Below are 22,035 nucleotides of genomic sequence, written 5' to 3'. Positions count from 1 at the left end.
CACCTCAGGGCCCGGAGCCGCTGTGAGGCGCAGGGCGGCGGCGCCCCTCGTCCCCTTCGTCCCTGTCTCCTCCCTCGTCCTCTTCATCCCCATCTCCCCCCTCATCCCCTTCGTCCCCGTCGCCCCCCTCGCCGCCCGCAGCCGCCGCCCCGCGCCGCGCGGCTCCGCCAGGGGAGGAGCGCGGAGGGCGGCGCGTTTCGCTCCCGTCCCGTCCCCCCGCCGCCTCCTTCTCCTCCTCCTCCTCCTCGTCCTCCACCTGCTGCCGCTGCGCCAGTAGCCGGCTGGGGGGAGCCGCCTCACACCCCGCGGGGCCCCTTTGTGCTGCTCCGGAGCTGCCCCGGCTGCGCCAGGGCCCCGCAGCCTCCCTCTCTCGCTCTCTGCCCGCCGAGGGAGAGCCGCCGCCGAGCCGCCCGCTCCGCCATTGCAGCGCGGGGCCGCGGCGGAACGACGCCTCGCCGCCCGCCGAGGAAGGGCCGGCAGCCGCGGCGGTGAGCGGGGCGGACAGCCCGCACGGCGGCTCTTGGGGGTCCCCCGGCCACGGCCCCGGCCCTGTCCGTCGTGAGGGGAGGCGGGAGGGCAGGGGCAGGGGCCGGGGCCAGCCCCGGAGCCCGCCCGAGCTGAGGGGCGATGCCGCACCGGGGCCGGGCGGGCAGCATCGCTGAGGGCAGGCTGACGTGTGGTGGCGTGTGGGTGCCTTTTTTATTAATGTTTCTTAACGTTGCTCGTCGTTTTTACTTCACAAAACGCCTGATTTGTTCAAGCCGCGGCTCAACCCGTAAATATATATAAATATTTCTTTTACATTTTACGTTTTTGGGTTCTCCGGGGGGCTGTGGAAGGGTCTGGTGCATCCCGACTTTGTGACAAATCGCTCTGGTTTGCGTTTCTGCGTGTTGTGTGTGTGCGTGTCTGCTTGCAGAAAATCCTGCTTCCCTGGAAGAATGGTGAAACTGGGGAATAATTTCAGCGAGAAGAGCACAAAGCAGCCCCTTCTGGAGGATGGATTTGACACCATCCCCCTGATCACACCCCTGGATGTCAATCAGCTCCAGTTCCCACCTCCTGACAAGGTACAGTAGGCTTTAGTTTCCACCCTGGAGAATCACACCCAAATCTCGGGCAAACAACAAAAGAATAGGTTACGTGTAGCGAGCGGCTTAGAAATGTCAAGAAATACGGGGTGTTTTAGGGAACGTTCCCTCTGGGGAAAAAAAAACTGACAGCGAAGCTAATGAAAATCTAGTAGTGGTGATTTGCATTTATAAAGTAGTGGGAAATGTGAGCAATGAGCGTATTTGGATTTCAGTGCTGCTGGATGAGATGTATAAATAGGCAAATGCAAGCTTCTCTCTGTTGTATTGCCGTATCCCTCCTTACTCCATGTCTTTCTTTTTAATATTTGTGAGGTACTAAACATTCTCTGTGAATGAGGTGAATTTTCTTGTTTCAGAAAAAGCCCCCCTAATGGGGGGATGGAGCACTGCTTTGTCTCTCTGCAAGATGTACGTAGGCAGACCGGCCACAGAGAGAACTTCCATATTCCTTTTGTGCCTCAGCAGGAACTTCCTGCCTGCTAGCCGCAGACAACGTGAAGTAATGAAATGAGAACAGGCCACTGAGTTTTTCCTTAGCAACTGATTTGGCCCCATACCTCAAAATAGAGGTGGTTTAGGTGCTCCATGGCTGCAAGAGGACAGTTTGAGGTGCAGCTCACAGGTTGGAAAGGAAGCATATATCCTGCATTCCTTATCACATGGTTTGAATACTAGGGATTTAATTTTAAGGATTTAGGATGATGATGTAGTAGCCCATAAATACATTTTAATAAATGTACTCAAAATAAATGTTTCAGTAAGGGTTACTGTGGGTGAGACATACAGATATTTTTTTCAGGTATTTCAGTATCTTGTTTTTCAGTATCATATTCAGTAGGATATTTAGGTATTTTTCCATGTATGTATCTGGTAAAGAAACTTTGTAGCTTCTGTGGCCTTTGAAAAATACAAAATTTAACTGGAAAATGGTAATATCTTCATGCAGATTTTTATTTTTGGCAATTCCATTTCTAGGTAAACCGGTAGGCATACGTTCCTTATAGCTCAAAAAAAACCCCACATAATCTTATATTGCGGTAAAGCACTTCAGTTTTTTTAATATGTCTTGGTAGAGTATTGCTTGTAGGCAATACAAACAAATTTGTGACCTCAATTTTAATTCCTATCAACATCATTGTGTTGTGTGTGGTGATGACCAGTTGGCAGGCATAAATACAATAAGCCATAACAGCTGTTACAGAGCCTTAGGGCCCATTTTCTGTCCTTGGTTACATGGGTGTAAATCTTGTAACTGAGGACAAAATTGCACCCTAAGGCTTTAAAACAAGTTAAGTCTTACTGTGTCTGATACGCCTGCCAACTGGTGACTGGATATAACCGATTACTGAGACCAACATCCAGAGGAATTTGTTACATTACTGCACTGTTAAGCAGAAGTCTGTGGTAATAGGTTTAACCTGAGCGGAGCCTCTGTGGCAAACCCAGGAGGTTCTGTGCCAGCCTGGTTGCACCTACTAGAACCGCACAGGACTCCTCTCGCCTTTACAAGGTTTGCCTTGAACAAAACCAAACATGCACCTGGGCTTGGAACTTACATAAAGGAATATTTGATTGACTCTTCTGCGCTTTCCACTGTCTATTTGTATGATAGCTTTCCTTTCCTTTGCAAACACTGAGGGGAAAAAAATAAAGACACGTTTATTCGTCCTACTGGCTTCCTTCTGTGGCTGTGGTTATTCATGTAAATGTCTTCACTGGTTGCTACAGACACAAAGGGAGTAGTAGAGCAACTCATGTGAAAAATGGCAGAAGTATTAAGTCAAGATTGACACATGGATCAAATTCTGAAGTATGAAGATGCTCATATATAATGAACAGGAGTGCATACTTTATGTATCTGTGCTTATTACTCGCGTACAAGACTCCAGCATGGCAGTGAAGCATAACTTCTTCAGCAATAGTGACTGTAGCGACGAGAATTTGATGGTTTTGACAGCTTCTAAATTAAATGGGTGAACTGATTTAAATTCATATTTAGGTATGTTAAACAAAAGAAGACATTATATAACCAAGCAGATAGAACTCTGTGTTCAGCGTCAGCTGAATGTGATTTGAATTGCCTGAGATTATGCAACATAAAGGGGGAAGAAAAGAAGTGTAATGTTAAAAGGACATTTCAAATGGTTTACTTCCATGATGTTGTTGGGCAATTGCAAAGTTACATAGTTACAATTATCTTATTATAGCTGAAAATAGTTTAAGCTATTTCCCTATGTCCTGCACATATCTGTGTACTGCTGTATAAGAATTTAGTAAGCTTTGTGGTACTGAGTCTAGCTACTGTTACTCATTCTAGATGCCATTTCAGGGAAATGAGGAGAGGAGAACCCAAAGCTTTAATTTCAGTACCTGGATACCTGTAAGCGTTACGATCTTAGCAGCAGAACGTTGTAGTTGCCACTGATGCCATGGGCTGCTCTAAAGATAGCATCTGATTCTAAAAATCTGAAAGAGTCTCGATATTTGTTCTTTGGAACAACAGAGATAATTGACCGGATCTTAATAGCACTGTCAGTGTGATAAACTGCACCCTATTTCATGTGTGGTACTTTGAAAAAAAGATCCTGAGAAATTGTAGAAGACAAAAATGAGGCAAATAGGTTAGGTTTGTGAAAATTCTGTACAATTAGAATGCCTAGGAGAGTACTAGAGACATGACTGACGTAATGAGTATTTTAGGAATACAGGTAAGATCCTAAATTGTGTATCTCAGGGCAATAGCTCATAGCAAAGAATAAACTGAAATTAGAGAGCCTTGGGTGTACCAAGAAATCTCATTATCACATAAGGGTTTGTGTGCATCTTGCTGCTAATAACTCAAAAGTTATCTGAGATGTTAAAAATCACAGTGTGAAGAGCTTTTGTCTGGCACATACTGAGTTGCAACTAGATGGGTCATCACCTTTAAACCGAAAATCCTGCCATCAGAGAACATGGCTGAAGAGCATGCCTCTCCTGAAGCAAATGGAGGTGGCTGTTTTCAGACAATACAAAGCGGGGAGTTTCACGATTTGGGTTTGAACTAAGTAGATGCTTAACAACTTAATCTTCCATAGAAGAATTACACAAAATGGGGTGAGAAGAACAACAACAAAAATATTGTGCTAGATGTGCTTGTAAGCATGTAAAAGAGGAGTATTGAGTCAATAAGGTTCCTGTGATGAGCCTTATTCTGGTGATGTGCTAGTAAGGTACTGTCTACATGGCTTTTTGATTTTTGATTTTATTTTTTATTTTCAAAGGTCGTGGTCAAAACGAAAACAGAATATGAACCTGATCGCAAGAAGGGAAAATTCCGTACTCCTAAAATAGCTGAGTTCACAATCAGCATCACTGAAGGGGTTTCAGAAAGATTTAAGGTAAGCAGTGCAATCTGAAGATGGTGGTGACTCAGTTTTGCTCCGAGATATGCTTAAAATCAATCGCTGATTGTAGCTGAGGCTGGCTGGCTGTAACAGCGCGACCGTTAGGGGTAGAGCTGGAAATGAGAAAAGGAAATTCAGTGTTAAAATAGTTCAGTATTTAGTGATTAGAAGCAAAAGCAAACCCTGCAGCACTATTGGTCCTAATCCCTCACTGGCAGATGAATTCAGAAGGCAATTTTCTCAGAGGAAGCGTTTCAGAACTTGGCTGGCCAGGGTGTGTGTGGCTGCATACAGGTACCTCTCATGGCATGGGCAGTCCCTGTTAGTGTTGAAGGGCAAGAACCAGAAGAGTATATGTTTTCTTTTTGGCTTATGATTTTTCTGTGCAGCCAAACCATTCTCTTAAAAGCACTGTCATAGTCCATTATGTATTTTTTTATAGTTAAATGCATGACTTGGCAGCTTAAGGATGTATACCAGAGCTCTTTGCTTGGTCCAATTGTATCGTACAGCCTGGTGACGACTTACTGGAGGATGGCAGATCAGCAGGAATCTGACTCACATTTACTCGTTAGTGTCCACACCCTTATTACTCCCCTGAGTACTCCCAGAGGAAAGCAGAGAGCTTAACTGATGCAAGGGTTGAATTATCTACCCCCCTTCTCACTGGAGGGCAGGTTTTCTTGTGCTGTACAAGTAAAGCAAAGCAGGAAAGAGTGCTTCAGCTCTTGCTTTCCTATCAGTTCCCTTAAAGAAGAAGACTAGTTTTCTAGCCCTGTTAACCTATCATCTTACCCAAGGATGCCAAGGCACTTTTAAACAGCAGGCATCCACACTGTTTGGTGCCCAGTTACAAATATGTTTGGAAAGTCTTAAGTTTAATCTGAGGAACAAAGCAGTGTTTCAGTAAAGGTGTCTATTTCTCTTGCTATTGCATGTATGTGACATCCCTCTGTGTGATGGGAGTTTTAGGGCATACCCAAATATTCCAGTTCTGTAATTAGGAGCGTAAAGCACAGAATTTGAAGAATAAAACAACAGGAACTGTGCCTGACCTGTTGTTCTGAACCTGTCCAGGCCCACACCTTCCTTCAGAGGTATCTACAGCTCTCCCTGGAATCAGAGTGCACAAAACAAACAGGCAAAGTGAAGGTTCAAGGAGGCATTAGGAGCTTTAGGCTACATTTGCAATGGAATTTTGCAGTGTTGCTGGGACAAACCTTTAAGCTCAGGTCACCTGGTAGGGTCTTCAGCCATACAGAGAAGCAGGTAGGTTCCCAGTGAGCTGCGTGAGGGACTTACTGACGGGACAAGAAACCAGTTCTTCTGTTACCTGATTTGGAGCAAGGACATCCCATCCCTCAGGGAAAATGCTACCTTCTGACTGACGTTTCATCTTTCTCCTCCTGACACCATAGTGCTGCTTTTTGAGGGTAATCCCTGTCCTCTCAGGTGAGGGTAATGCATGCCGTGTTGTTGGCTAAAGTGCAGGTGGACAGCTCAGATCAATGACGACACATTTGGCTGTCTTGTGTGTGTCTTATTCGGACTGAAGTCATCTGAAAATGCCCACTACTTTGTAGGAGTAAAGAGGGAGAATTCGTTTAGCTTGAGCACCCTGCTAGGACCTTGGTTCTAAGCAACTGAGCAGAACCACTGCCTGGAGAATTGTGTGCTTAGCCACTAGCTGTAGGGTCTAAGGGATCTCATCTCTTGAGCGTTAAATTGTAGATAAGGAAGGGTTTTGAATACCTTAGTTGCATCTAAATGTTTTACACGTCTCTCTGTAGATCTGGGTTCTTTCTGTCTTTTTTTGGGACCGTTGAACAAGAAAGACCTCAGTGAACATCAAATAAATAGCTTGTCATGCTGTTAGGTAGTCTTTTCTAATTTGTATAGCTGAACAGTCAGAAGCCTGAGCTTTTTTATGTTGCATTTTTATATACCTTTGGATGGCGTGCTTAAAGTAAAATGTCTTAGATATTACTTTATGATGATCACTCTGGGATTAATCTCATACTACAGGGTTGCTAGGTTTTGCTGCTAGGTAACTACTGCATCAGAGAGAGATTTCAGGAAGATTTGGTATCTCTTGGGAATTGCAGGATGATTCACACTGTGGCTGTAAGTCAGCTTTTAAAGGAGGGTGTGGGGGTTGATCAATTAGGAAAATTGTGGTTCAGGTAGTCAAAAACAAGAGTTTCATGCAGAACATTCAGAACCTAAAAATGTCCCTTTATCTCTACCTAAAAGTTGAAGAATTGAATTATGCTGCTTGCATCATTTTAAAGAGGACTGACTGGTTCTCCGGCAGGGCTGACTGTCATGTTCACCACTCCCAGTAGTAAATATTTCATGAATAATTGATGAAATTTCATAAATATGGAGATGAAAAGTACTGATTGTGTGAGGTTTTCTCCTGGGTCCTTATTAATTGTGAGCCATCATGTTAACTGCTGCTGTTGATTCTGAGAGAGCAAAAGGATATTTGTTTGAAAATTAAATATTTGCTATAATTATGAAATGCATTATTTAACTGGTGAGGCTCTGACTTTGGCTTCTGTTCATGAAAAGAGCTTCAGATGCTGTTTTAATGACTTTAATACTGTACATCACTGATGCATAAGTTTGCTACAAGACACAGCCCGAATCTTGTGCTAAAAATAAAAGCAGTCAGTCATATTTACTAATATTTCACATGTGTATTCCAAGATGTAGTCCTTAAGTAAGGACAAAGCAGATTGCATTTTTGGGATTCAGCAGTGCAGAACATCGAACGCTGTGCTTCTCGGGAAATTATATATTGTAACAAATGAAGCCACTCCAGCGTGTACATATGTCATGTAGATCATTTGGTGTTTTAGCAGCCGGGTGAATATGCAATTACAAAATGTATTTTCTGCATTCAATCCACATTACCGCAGTTATTACAACAGAGCTGAGAATGTTTACAAAGAAAACTGCAAGTATAATTTTCCTGCTTGAAGTCACGTTCTGAATTCAAATCAGGATCTGTCATGAGATTGTGAACCTCCTGATTCTGAGAATGCTGTTGCTGTAATTCAGCTTTATGGCAGTAACCACTCCAAGGAAGATGGGACTTTCACTGGGGAGTGTATTTTTCATTGAGAAATAAAAGTCTCTCTTTTGTTCTTTGAACAGCGTAGAATAATGTGGGGAGCTGGCCCTTCACATCTGGAAAGCCACTTCGAATGAGGCAGATTTTTCTCTCCTCGAGATTGTCTGCTATACAGAACAGAACAACATGGCTGGAAATGTCATTTCAAAGGAGTCTTATGAATCAGCACGTAGGAGGAAGCAGGAGAAAATTGATGGTATCAGTTAGCCAAAGCCAAACCTTTGCCTCCAGTGATGGAGCCGTGTTTTTACAAACTCCACTTGTTGTTTTTGTTTTTGTTTTTTTTTTAGTGAGATGTCTGTTCTGGCCCCCGTTGTTGAGAGTTGACAATTGACAGTTGTGCACAAGCACACCAATTTCAAAAATTGTCCAGTCTATCAAAGAATGAGATTTTTTTTTCTTTTCTGTCTTTGGGGAAACCTCAATAAATAACATACAGAAGTATTTTGAAAGCAACCCTTTCTGTTTCCCAATAAATTTCAAGCCCTTAAATAAACCCAAGCTGTGGTTTGCCTTAAGCCATTTGGTTCTGTACAAAGGCAAATCAATTCTTCAGACTTTATCCTTGACATCTGTACATACATCTAACTGCAGAGCTGGAGCCTGGAGCTTTTTTCTGTGGTAAGACCATATGGTGCAAGCCACGTACTATCAAGTAGCAAGCACGAGGTTATGGAAGAGGAATCAAGACTTCTCACAGTTCCACCTGCTTATTTTAAGATAGAAAAAATGTATTAGAAAAAGTATTCCATGATTGATCTGTCTTGAAGGGACATCTTTTAAAACACATTTCTGCCTCGAGACTTTTTTACCTGTTGTTCTTTGTAATACAGATGATGATTCTTAATGAAAAACTGACTGGAGGCATGGAAAATACTTCTTGTTGGTTTCTGTGTCTCTGCTTCCACTTAAAACTCTGCTAAATGCCTGAGATGTCAGCCGATTCTTGTGCGGGATAGCACTTTCCCAAGTAATTCTTGGTCTCTCAGCTAGTGCTGGAAGGATGACAGGTGCTTGCTGCCGTGTGTAGTTCTCTTTTCTTCAGCAGAACTACTTACACGATTAGAGTTGCTCACTGATATAACAGTTTGGCAGGCTCTGAATTTTTCCTTTTATCGCTTTGAGCAAGACAAATAAAGGAGATTCTTCTTCCAGTGTAACTGCTGGTTTAAAACTATTGATGTAAATGCACTCTATAGCAACTGTCTTTATTCCCTTTTTCTTATTTCTGATAATTCCCTGATAGGACATTGACAATCCTTCTGCTAAATTTTGGCTAAAAGGAATTTTTTGTATGGTCAGAGCTGGCAGATCTGAGTAAAGTGGGTAATGCCTAGCAGCAACTCATATCTTGTTAGAAATCCTTTTCTTGGAGCAGAGCCTGGTGGCAGGGACACTGGTGGCAGAAGATGCTTTGGGTCTCCCTAGATGCAACACTTTGTACATCACAGAAAGGGTGTGTGATCTTTTCCAGCCTTTCTCTTGGCTTCACTAATCCCTTCCAGGTTTGTAAGGCAAGGTAACGAGATTCTCACGTCAGGGACACAGGATGTCTTGGACTGTTTCCTCAGCTCTGTCGGTAGCAAACAGATCCGTGGTGCCTGTGTGATGGAAGATGATGGGAACACTGCCATGAGCAGTTGTGTTCAGCCACGGTGCTGCTTAGGCTCAGGAGGCCACTGCCTTGTTAATCTGGTTTTGTCTAACAGTATCTCCCTCAGGTTTCATTAATCAACTCCCTTGCAGGCTTGCTCTGTTGTCTTGTGCTGTTGCTGCTAAGAAACACTGGGTCTGTAGTTTCTTTGCAGTTTTCCCTTCATGAATCTGGCTGCCTTTCGTGCTGCTATTCCCAGTCATCTCCAGGTAAGCATCCGAGCCAGTTCTCTCTTCCTCTTTGCCCGTTAGAGAAGGAGTCTTTTGACTTCTTTTTTCTGTTCCAGTCTATCCCAAGGCTGTCATCCTCTTTGAGATAGATAGATCCCAGTCATACAGCTAACTGTGACAGGTTATATTAGAAACACCATTCTGCAGTGAGGCACCTGGCTGCCTTTTGTGTCACCAGTCATACTGCAGGTGGATGTATATCCCCATAACAAGTATGGGAAGCCATACCATTTTCTTCAAACGGAATATTCTTTATTCCTTACATACATTGCTTCAAACACATCTTTTCACATAAACTTCGAGGGACAGGCCCAGGTAACAGCAAAGAAAATCATTTTAGAAAACGCAAGAGTGTAAGGGGGAGCGGAGAGCTGGTGTTGGTGTTCTCTGACATGCTGGTAGAGGGCATCGTGTGGCAGGAGATGCAGGGTTTTAGTGGAGAGAGGTGAAATGGAGGTCACGGCCATTTGCAGGGAAGTCAATGTGATGTTTTACGAATTTTCGTCTGTGGTATGTAGCCAGACACAATCTATTGTAATTACAGTCTGCTTACCTAAAATTCTCTTGTAGTTTAAATTGGATAGCAATGATCTTAATTTCCTGTCCTAAATGGTTGTGCAGAGTTGCTGTATTTCATCTTAAGGGGCTCTGTGTTTCACTGGTGAGCAAAACATGAACTGTTTGTAACTCACTTGATATGAAGAGTGCTCTGTAAATGTATGTCTTTGCTCATTTTGTTTGCTGCTAACACCAAGGATGTACCTAGCACTTTACAGACAAATCAGAAATGAAAGCTGCGTTCCCAAGGGGCTCCAAGTGAAATAGGTAAGGTGTAGATGTAGAATAGAGCTGAGATGTGACCAAGGGCTGGTGACAGAGCAGTGAAAGTCACTGCATGTGCTGTTAGTGCCAATTCCCATAATAACAGGAGTGCTCCTGGATGGGTTTGTGTGCTTTCTGACAGGTGTGTGGTGAAAGGAAAAGTGTGAAGGCAGGCAGTGCACACAAGTGCAGAAAGAGTGGATTCATGCAAGAATTTCTGCCAAGAAGGGGATGCATGAAGAGAAGTGTGATGGTTAGGGCATGGGATAAAAAGATGGCACTAAGGCTTTAGTGGGATACAGGCAGAGCAAAAGGAGGTAGAGCTAAGAGGAGCAACACAGAACTGTACGTGCCTTGAAACGTAGCTTGTAATTTGTTCAGGGAGGATGGGAGCCAGGAAAGGGTCTGAGGCAAAGCAGGCACAATTGGTGCAATTGATGCATTTTGCTGTAACATTCTGGCTTGATTATAAAGGGAGCCCAACAAATGCTAGCAAAGGGAGGGAGGAGACTGCAGCAGCCAAGCATAGAAGAAAATACAGCTTGCAGCCTTACGCAGCTGCAGCAGAACAGGATGCACTGACTGGGAAGATTTAGCAGATCTTGATGGTAGGGCCTTATCACAGGCTGTTTACGTGTTAGCGTAGTTGTCAGATCCTGTGAGTTTCATTTGTTCGGCTAAATGCTCATAGAGTCTGAAGGTAGCGTGTGTTTTTTTGTGGTTTTGTTTGTTTTTTGCTGTGGGTACACTTAGTTCATTCATTAGTCATCTCTCATTTCTATTACTGTAATGGCTTCTGGCTAGACATTGTCCTTCTTCTGCTCTTCACTTGCAATCTGTTCAAAAAGCTGCCACATACATAATATCTTGTCAGCTTTTGTGTTCACTTAGTTCTGCTGCCAGTTCCCCTTAAAACTAACCTTAAAGGACACTCCTGGAATGAAAACAAACCCACACTTTGGGTTCCTAGTTCAAAGAAGTTGTTCGTGCTAGCTTCTAGTTATTTCTTAAAAAGTATTTTTAAAGCCTGTCACCTGTGTGGTGCAAGACACTGTGGTGTTCTGCTGGATCTACGTGGTAGTGAATGATCAGAGTAGTTAAAAGGCTTCTGTTGCCACTGTATGAAGCCCTGCACTCAGCCAGCTGGATGCCACAAGAAGAGATGCAAGGATTCCCTGTAGGAAAGAGAGTGGTGCCTGCACACGGATTGCATCCTCTCCTACCTCGACTGGAAGGTGAGGGCGAGTTTGAACATTTTTTGTGGAGGAAGGCAACGAGAAGTCAGCTTTGGCCAGGCCTGTGGTCTGCAGAGCAGCTTGTTGTCCCCTCTCTTTGTGTGCCTAGGGTTTTGCAAGGCAGCTGGAAGGAGAGGGCTCAGAAGGAGAGGCAGGGAGGGAGTTACTGGCAGGACAAAGAGGCTGACTGGTTGAGGGACAAGAGTGAAGCTGGGCATCTAAGGACCATCAGTGGTGGGTTGTGAGAGGGAAGGAATATGGCTGTTAGGAGGAAGAGAAGGATTTTCAGCTTATAAGAAAGAAGCAAATTGGATAACCAGGTGATTGGGATCACCTTGGAATCCAGGGATGGATGTCTTTCCATCTGTCACTTGCATGTGCAGCTGTCTTTTACCTAAATACAAGTGACTTATATCCTGAAGGATGGTTGGAGAGGAGAGCTCCTCTTCTGCTGGGAAGGAGACAAGAGCTTACTTGATTAGGGATTTGCAAATGGAGTGTGATTGCAAATTATTGGAGATAATGAGAGTAAAAAATTTACATGCTAATACCAAAATTAATAACGTTAGGAAGTACAGTATGTGAACAGGAGAGGTTCTGGGAGAGTTATGAAGCAGGAGCCCTGAGAGCTCTTCCCAGGGGCTTGCTGTGTGGCCGTGGAAGAGCTGTGGTGGACGTGATGTGCAGGCAGTGAGCACCCAGCCCTGGGTAGGTCCCTGGAGCAGGCAAAGGCTTGAGCCAGCAGCTTTGGAACTGCCAGAATCCCCAGCCTGAACAACGCTGGGCTTTTGGCCTCCTTCAGAAAACTTACTGACCTTCCCAAACACCTCCAGAGCCTTGGAGATTGCGCGATGATTGTGGAATTATAAATATATTTAGATTGTCCAATATCTGATCTAAACTACAAAACAGCTTGTTAGCTTTGCTGTATGCTCCCGAGGCCTCATCTGTATGCCATAATGGTTGCGACTGGGGAAAAATGTTAGGATTTTACTCTTCCCTGCTAGTAGGATGGGCAGAGAATGTGGCTAAACATGCTTTGAGATTTCAGAATGCTTTTCAAAGCATTTTGAACTGTTTACTCCTGTCTGAGGAGGAGTTGAGCTGAACCAACCCAGAGCACAGCAATTGTCCTGCTTGCTCTGTCCCATGTCCTAGACCTCTTCTCTTAGAGCAGACGTTCTTGAAGGCTGTGTAGAATATATCCTGAAGGGCACAGAAACCTCTGCAATAATCCCAACTGGATTTTGTTTACTTTCCACACTTTCTAGTATCTCTTTTCCCTCTCTGTCTTATTTTCTAAGGGAAAGAGCAGTGACTATCAGAGCAAATTGGACAGAGTTAGAGCCAGTGGATTGTAGGGGTGGGAGGTGAGTGACCCCAAACCTGGGGACTGGGCCATGAGGGTGCTGTAGAGCTGTTTGTTTGCATAAAGATTGCTCCCTCCTTTGTGGTTCCTCATCTCCCCGTGCTGCCCAGCTGGGAAAAAGAAAGCCGTGGTCCCATGGCCCTTTTGTGGAAACTGCGAGCTAAGGGGAGGAAGGTCAGTTTTTCTAGAGCTTGGAGTGCAAGGAGGATTCTTGGGGGAGAACAGAGGATAAGGCTTATTACAGCTGTGGGGAGGGAAAGACTCTGGAAGATGGGATTCAAAGTTTGGGCCAGGCCAGAGGGTGAAGGACCGTGTACATGTTTGTGGGTGGGGTAGCTGGGGATACACAGGAAGGAGCTGCAAAAAACTGGAGAAAACAAAAGGAAAAAGGCCTTACCACACACGAGACAGGCCAAGGTAGGCCACGGCTTTGCTGGGCTGGGAGGTGTGAGGAGGAGAGGTTATGGTGGTGGTTACTGACCTGGGCCACAGAAGATAACCAGGAGGGAAGATGCCCTTTGGGATTCATCAGTGACATCCTGAGACATGGGACACGTGAGCTGAAAGTACGAGATTGGCAAGGCAGAGCTAACCTTTGTGTATGCAAACGAGCAATAAACCTGGGGAAGAGTAATTGGATTTGAAAATTGATGTCAACGTGAGGTTTTCTGAAGGTGATTAAGAATACAATTTTTTTTTTTTTTTTTTTTCCAACCCAGTGACAGTTCTGGGAAGCTGAAGGTGTTACTCTGAACCAGAAAGGTCCTTTGCTCTGATTTACATTTCTTCTGCTAATTTACCTTTTGATCTGCAGTTCCCCCTGCCCTCTCCTCTGGTCATCTTTTTTTTTTTATATTATTTTTTTTAATTTTCACTCTATGAAGAATCTTTGGCTTGAGCAGCACACTGTACTCCCCAGCCTTGTTCCAGCCAGGAAATTTAGCACGCGCTGTTGTGTGTCCATCATGAAGTTGGCTTCCTAAGTCCCTATAAGTTCATCTAAGTCCTTCAGCATCCCAGTCTTCTGCCACACACAGTTTGCAGTGTTGCAAATCCTGTTAGTTCTGGGCTTTATCATAACGGGAGCGTGTGGTTGGTTGGTTTATTTTTCTGAGAGGCAAAGCTACAATTTTTTTTGGTTGCTTTCTGAAGTACCAGATTATTTTTGTTTGTGTGATTGACCCAAATGTCCTTACGTCCTCTTTTTAGGAGGTGTATATAGCTGGTTTGCTTGTCTTTCCTTAACATTTAGATCATACTACATGCTATTTTAATCGATTAATCTTTAACTTTAAAAGTTTATTACTTTCTTAGGCTGCAGGACATGCTGGCTTTACCCTAACTTTCAAAAAAAAAAAAAAAAAAAAAAGCTCAACCACTTACTCTCCTCTTCCTGTAATCTCCAGGAGCTACTCATTTATGTGTCATTAGAAGGTTTAGAATAGTAAAAACCCCATGTCTGGGACATTCCCCCAGAGTTTAATCCTGGGAAAGATTAGCTTCATAGTGACACCAATTTCAGATTTAATTTAAGGCACCTCTTATTTTTGCTCCAACATAGATTTGAGACCAGGGAGGCACTTAGAGAGACAGTGAAAGTCAGTGCCATGCAATGCAGTCTGTGATGTGTAGATTCCTAGGCTCCTCTGTGAGTGCTGTAGAAGCAGAAACATCTACAGCAGGTACAACAAACTCTTCTCCTAACAAGAGGGGGCAGCCATTGCTTTCTCCTTGCCCTGCCAGAGTCACCTTTGTATCATTTGGATGACACCTGCGCTAACTTACTGTCATCTGACTCTATTCTTGGACAGGTACAGGGGAAACCAACATGCTCATCAGCTGACATAAACTAGATTTACACTTACATCATCCAAATCCTGAAAAAGCAGCAGACACGAGCCACCACCTCAATGTGTCCTTCTGGCCTCAAGTGTACGCTGAAGAGAAGCAACCCAAAAAGCCTTGCAGTATAGGCAATGGGGCACTGACCATACCATCGGCTTTTTTCAGGGAGAAGCAGGAGGTAGAAGCACATGTGTGTTATTTCCCAGATTTCCCTCAACAATTAAGTAGCTGTTTTTATTTTCTGATTTTACTGCAAAGTGCATTTGTAGCTAGCTTGTGCTGCCTGCGGTAATGAACAGCGATACAATGAGCAGTGCATTACTAACGTGAGCATGTTTTGGTTTTCTTTCCAGGTAACTGTGCTGGTCCTTTTCGCCCTTGCGTTCTTAACATGTGTTGTATTTCTGGTAGTCTACAAGGTTTACAAGTATGATCATACCTGTCCAGAAGGATTTGTTTTCAAGGTAAGTGCTGTAGACACTACGGAAAAGCGGGAGAGTGTGTGATGTTCCCTGTGCTGTTTTCTGCATAGCCTTGATTAAGTCATCCTGTGTTGTATAGAAACTTGTGGTTATTTTCAGAGGCTAGTGTGCCTTTAGCTGTATTTCTTTCTGCTTAATTTGTAATAGAGATTGTGACTACCACACAACTTTCACGTTCTTGTTATTTTTGCTAATGCTCTAAACCTTGAAAATACATCAACAGTGCCAACACCAGTATCCTGCAGACCTCCTTCATCTGCAGCTCTTGGAGCAAAACACTCATTTATTGGGTCATACACCACTTATTGGTATTGCATGTTCCTCCAAATTCATTTGTCATAAGAAAGAAGAGAATGATAAATCTAAAAACCTGGAGGAAAAAAAAATGGACACTGGAATATATGTCAAAGACAGGCTAAAGTGATGGTCTCATTAAGAGTAGCAGAGTTACCTTAGGGTTATTTTTATAGAAAGAACTTCTTGTTCTTGAACAGTGACCTCCCAGCCCTACTGCCACAGGCCAAAAGTGGTGCCAAAAAAGGAAAAACACATTTATTGGAAAAAATACTTGCACTAACTGAAAGGGAGGCAGGGGCTCACTTAATTCTTACAAGATGGCAGTGCTGGCTCTTCAGCTCTGACCTGGGCTGGAAGTCAGAAAGGTAGTATTGATTTCTCTCAGCTGTAAATTTAGCAGGGTTGAACGTGGCTGTAATTAGTTAAGAAAAGCAGCAGTGATGATGGCATTCTTCCCTCTAATTTTTTAAGACTATTTAGTCTTAAATAATATAAAGGGGATCTGATGGGATTTTCAAAATGATGTAAGAAAGAATGACTGCCTCGGCGCTCTTGCCAGTCCTGTTCAGGACTTTTGATTCTGTCACTGTAGGCACATAAATATTTTACAAGAATCCAGTCCAAAGGTATAAGCAGTGGTGCTGTAGTAGGTTAACTTAACTCCAACCATTCGTTTTTCCCTCGGTTCAAGGGCAAAAGAGGCCATGGTTAGAACAGCTGGCTGTAGCTCAGGAGATACAGCTCTTTCTTCTGCTTGTTTTCTTTTTTGTGTTGTCTCAGACAAGTTCTGAAACCTCTCTATGCCCATGTCTTGAGGGGTGCTAGCCTTTTTTTTCTAAGCTTACTCTTGGCTTTTAGCAATTTGGAACACGGACTGTGTGTTCTTACGGAGCCTACTCTGATGTGATCCTGACTCGATGGGAATGGCCAGTTGTGTGCTCCTGTCACAATTCTAGTAACAGCCTGCTTCTTCTGCGTCCTTTCATACCGTGCCATCCCTTCCTTTGAATTGCAGCATTCTGGCTTCTTACCTGTTCTTTCTAGTGTCAAAGACATGTAAGAGGAGAACAGTTTCTGAGCTTTATTTTGGCTGCACAGTGTGTGAAAAGAATCTGATCAGGTTTCTCTTCTTAGGACCCCGTGTTTGAAACACATGTTAGGCAGAGCATCCTGTGCCTGATGCTTTGCTTTTAGGGAGCAGCACATACACAGGGCTGCGTTGCTATTGCTCTTCCGGTGCTGGGTTTTGTAGAGGCTGTTTCCTAGGTGCTTGATGGCATAATGCCAGGAGGCACAGCATCTTTTATCATCTACTTCTTAAGTTTTCTGTACAGGATAACCGTGGTACCAAATGGCGTGAGGCCTGGAACTAGCGATGCAGACAGAAATTTTTACTTGTTGCCTGTGCATCTTTTTGGGGAGAGTCTGTAACATATCATGGCGTAGCTTGGCACAGATGTCCTAAGAGAGATGAAGGAGAAGTCTGTGCCAGTTGTGTTCACCTTGTGACCAGTCTCTCTGTGGACGGGCTTTGTGCTTCAGGTGAACTCAGCAATATTCTCTGGCCTGGATGTCACCAGGCTTTTGATGCTGATGTGATTTGCTTGTTAAGGGCAAATGTGTCCTGCCTCAGGAAGCCTGGTGTCATGGGAATCTCTGAGTAAAGCCTGAGCGACTGCAGCCCTGAGTCAAATTCACTTTGATGCTGTCATACACGGAGCAGTTCCAAAGGTTTCGGTGTTTTCAACCTTTTTGCTGTCCTACACATCCAGAGCTTGAAGGTGTAATTAAAAAGCCGCTCGTTTTCCTCTGCATAGCAGTCTTAAACAGCCTGAGCTGCAAATTTGTGCTTGCTGAAGCTGACGCAGGCACAGCCCTGTTGTGCAGATTGCTCCTCTGAAGCTCTCCTTGCTGGCTCATGGTGAGACTCACCACAGCTCGTATCCTGGAGGAATTTCTCCAGGGCTTCAGTGTGCTCCGTACTGCATCTGTTACTCTTCAGCTTCCATTGCCAAGGCACCTGTGTTCTGTCAGACTCATGGACAGTACGAGAAAGTAATTTCCGTGTATTAAAGATAACACCATCATCTATTAAGGCTGGAATTACTGACCCAGCAAAGTTAATAGGACAGAAGATACTATTTTGAAGTGAAGTGTTGGTACCACTGAAGTCCTTGTGTCAGGGGAACAGAAGGAGTCATCTTCATAGAGCCACACACAGGCTGGCAATCAGGATTTGCTCTGGTATCAAAGGCCTTAACCTGTAACTAACTTCTGAAATAAAAGGGATATGAAAGAAATGTGAGACTGACAAGTTATGCTGGAGCATCCTGGTTTCTCCTCGTGCCCTTTCTTACTAGTTCTCTCACTTGGAATCCAATGAAACAAAACAGGTAGAAATGTTCTGCGTAGGCTGAAGGTTACAGCAGGTGGCACAATGCGAACTGGCACCAGTTTCCACAGCTCAGGAGCTCTGGGTGCTGCCCTGCCTGCCTTGATGAGATGCTGAGCAGAGAGGTTATCCATGGGCAGTACACAAGGAACAGCAAGTAAAAAGGGAGTTTTTGCCCGTTTTTTCCAGAAGCCTGAAATCCTGAGCAAAAATTCAGTCAGGATGGAAACTCTGATGGGTATTTCTTTAGGCTCTTCTGTCAGCTGTTGGGCGTTTGTGACTACAAAAAATAACATTACTGAGTCATTTTGGCCTGTTAAAAAGCTAATTGCTCCTTTAAGCAGTAAAAGATTCTGTGGCATTATTTTAGACTGGCAGTAATCTTGGCTTGTCTTCAGCACTAATAATTATATTGCATTTGCTTGAATTTCCTTGGCAGATCTAATTAGATCAATGGATTGTGTTCCTTCCCCCATTTTAAATATTTAGAATTGTGACTACATCCAGTGACTGGGTAAAATAATCACTACAAAGAGGTCTGTGTCTGAGTGCTTCTTAGTCATTTTATCACATCAGAAGTCGTGTCAGTTATCCCAGATGAAGCTTGGATAATGCTTCCAGAAGATGGCACGGCTGATGCAGGTGAACACGCATACCAAGCAGCTCAGTTCCAGAGCTGTCCTCTGTGCTCTTCAAACTTAGGTCCCAGACTTGGAACTGACACTTGGATGAGGCTGGTGATTATGGCAGGGAAACCTCTGTGAGTTAAACAGTGCTGCCTGGCCACAAGTCTCTGTTTAGCTGGGGTTAAGCCCTGTCTGCTTTGTAGTGCTAGTTCCAATAAAGCTTTGGGGCAAGATTTGCCCTGGCTGCTCTGTGAAAAAGAAAACAAACCAAACCTGGCTGGATGTGGTAACTTTGGATGCTGTTGTATCTGGCATGCATCTAAGCTTCCAGCATGCAAGCTGGGTAGAACTGATGAGCTGCTAATTCCCTGGGAGGGCTACTGATCTTGTGATAGCAAGTCTTCCTTCAGCAGTCAAATCTGCCCCAAGATCACATTCACTGGGGCCAAGTAGGTTTAAAGACTACCTGTAGCCTATTGTTTTAGCAGGTCTTGCTTTTTTCTTTCATACATTTTGATGCTTTATTCACCCCAACATTTTTAGGAGGCAGAATTTATTTTAAGCCAAGATGGCTGGATCTTTCCCCCAGCCATTTTGTGCTATATGGTTTAAAACATTTGAAACAGTTGCTAATGATTTACTTTTATGCTGCTTTTTTTTTTTTTTTTTTTTTTTTTCTGACTAGAAGAAAAAGAAGAGGGGTTGACAGGAGTTCAACCCCAAAGTAATTGTGTACATGTGAGATAGCATCTGGTTGTGACAATTTTTTTGTGCTCAGAAATTTCTACTATTAAGTTTTCCTTGCCAAGTTCTATGAGAACAGCAGCACTGGTAAAAATTGCTGTCCTGCAGTATTAGAAATTTTAATCTTCATTACTGGGAGAAGGAAGATCAAACAGCTTGTATCGTTTGAAAAGAGAGGACTTTTCCTTAAGCTGATATGAGTGCTGCAGGTACTCACAGATTTTAGAGGGTCAGCTCAGTTGCACAGATGACTGCCCAGGTCTCTGAGGTGTTGTTCAGACTGCTTGGACTGGCAGATGTGGCAAAGGACCTGTGGAGAGACCTGTGCCCTTCTGGAGCAAAACCCAGTGGTCAGCAGGATATGTCCCAGTCATTTTTTTTCCTTCAGTGCAACTTGCTGCTTCATAGGCTTTTACTGCATCATCACAGGAGGGTTGTGAGATGCACTGTACGGGCACATCCACTTGTTTTTTAAGATGACATCCGAGTTTGGATCCTACTTGGTATTTAACTAAGTCAGGTATTTCATTTTCAAAAGCTCTGAGCATCTTGCAGTTTCTGTGTAGTGCTCTTAAACTTTTGGGAAACTAAATAATGCAGTTCCACAGCTAAAGATAGACTTTAAAAGCTTGATGCTGACTGTATCTTTCTGAAAATGAAGAGTGAAGTATTAGAATCACAGAATCATGTGTATATATACATCTGCACATCAACAGGGCTGCCCACAATGTTTTCCCTCTGTGTATTACTAGGCTGTAAAACTGGTCATGCCTTGGCACCCCTATATTTATAGTAAGCTCTTCCCCACAGATTGAAAACAAATTCTATTAAGGTGCCTGAAACACTGCAATGTGAGAATGCAGGTATCTGTAATTGTAGATTGACCAGGTGGGACTAGGTAGAGAAGAAAAGAGCTGGAACAAGAGACTGAGTACTTTTAAAAATTAATTTGGGGCATGCATGTTTCTTAACTGTTAATTATTCTGGAAAACAGACACAGATTTGCCTGTCTGGCAAATGCAGGTGTAGGCTAAGGATTACAAGGAGGAACATTCTGACTGCAGTAGGATGACACTGTAGTAGTAATTGCTGTGTGTTGCACCTTGACTTGCCCAAAGTAAAAGCTTGCTTAGACTGGAGGGAAAAGAAAATACTTTGATATGTTCAGTGTGTATGAGGTTGTATCTGTAATCTAAGTGATGGATTTTCTTTTCAGAATAATCAATGCATTCCAGCTGGGTTGGAAAACTACTACTCTGAACAAGACTCCAGTGCTCGAGGGAAATTTTACACAGTCATAAACCACTACAATCTGGCCAAACAAACCATCACGCGCTCAGTGTCCCCATGGATGACAGTACTGTCAGAAGAGAAATTATCTGAACAGGAGACTGAAGCCGCTGAGAAATCAGCTTAGTATGATAAGCTAATTATTAACACTATGTCATTTGAAGGTAACTAAGGGACTTTAAGGAACTTTTCATTAAATATAATTATGGATAATTTAGAGGTTACTCATGTTTATGGTGCAATTGCTTCTGTTTGCTGATACTGCTTTGCAAAAACAAAACAAAACAAAAACTTGCTGCAGAACATTCATGGGCATAAAACAAGATGCATATCAGCATTGCTTTAGAGCTTTGACACCATTTTCAATGTTTAAAAAAACAAACAAACAACTGTTAGATATGTTCTTGCAGTTTATTGGATACTGACAGATTTCTTCACTGGATTTTCAGGGCTTGGACCTTAAATCATGTGTTCTGTTGTCTGAACTGATACTTTATTTATTAATTTTTTATTGTTAGTCATTTTGCAAACTGAAACACCACAGCCATAACTAGAGTGATCTCTTGTTTAGCTGAGAGCTATATTTAGTATTTAGTTTTGGCTCAAGCAAAAGTGATAATCAGCACTGATATCAAGGGCATAATGTAATGACTTGTATGGAGAAAAGAAAAAAAAACTGTCAGGTAGCATTTTTCTTACATTTTCTTTACTGTTATTTATTTGTAAGTGATAATGAAGTTCTCTGCAACAAGGCATGCTCAATGTTTTATTATTGCTGTCAACAGGATTTAACTGCATTTCCACTGTGGCTTTAGCATCTTGGTAAGGATATGCACTGAAACACAAACTAGATAGGCACTACGGAGAACCACAGACAATTCTAGTGATGGATGGTGAGGATAGTGTAAAAAAGTAAATATATGGTTAAGGATGTTCAAAAGAGAAATGCCATCTTTTGATCATACTTAAGCGGTAGAAAGCCTGTTCACAGTAGATGTAGTCCGCTATGTAATTTGTTGGATACAACGGGGGAGTAATATGTCTAAATTTTCTCTTTTATGACATTAACTTTTTCCCTTTTTATAAATTAGAGCTTTCAGTTTATGTATGGTTTGCAGTTCAATGCTTTTTAAAACAGAAAGCATCACAAGTGAAACAGTAGCATCTTAGATAACACAACTGGCTGTCTGAAAGCTACATGTGAAACTTGAGTGAAGAGTAGAACTGTTTATGTATGGCTTGGGATGGGAAAAGATGTAGAAGATCATAGTATTGTGGATGCACGTTAAAGTTCCATTGTAATTACAAACTTATCTATTCTTTGTGTGAAACCATGTTTTCATTTTCATTATAAATCTTAAGTATATTACAAAAGAAGACATAATTAATTTAACAGACAAGGGTGTGAAGCATCTGGGTAAGCAAGTAAC

The 22,035-nt window shown here is 43.0% G+C and overlaps 1 protein-coding gene across 1 annotated transcript; it reads left to right on the top strand.

The window, feature by feature from the left end:
• The first annotated feature begins 226 nt into the window (after positions 1–226).
• NSG1 (neuronal vesicle trafficking associated 1) lies at positions 227–21,936 on the top strand. The gene is made up of 5 exons (XM_084516835.1): positions 227–488; positions 920–1,070; positions 4,358–4,474; positions 15,128–15,238; positions 20,532–21,936. The coding sequence occupies exons 2-5, from the start codon at positions 942–944 to the stop codon at positions 20,730–20,732; spliced, it is 558 nt and encodes a 185-aa protein (XP_084372961.1). The 5' UTR covers positions 227–488; positions 920–941; the 3' UTR covers positions 20,733–21,936.
• Positions 21,937–22,035: the final 99 nt, after the last annotated feature.

Source organism: Aythya ferina, assembly GCF_964211825.1.
Source record: "Aythya ferina genome assembly, chromosome: 4".
In the NCBI taxonomy this organism is placed as follows: Eukaryota; Metazoa; Chordata; class Aves; order Anseriformes; family Anatidae; genus Aythya; species Aythya ferina.
Note: the sequence above shows the minus strand (reverse complement) of the source record. Positions and strands in the feature narration are given on the sequence as shown.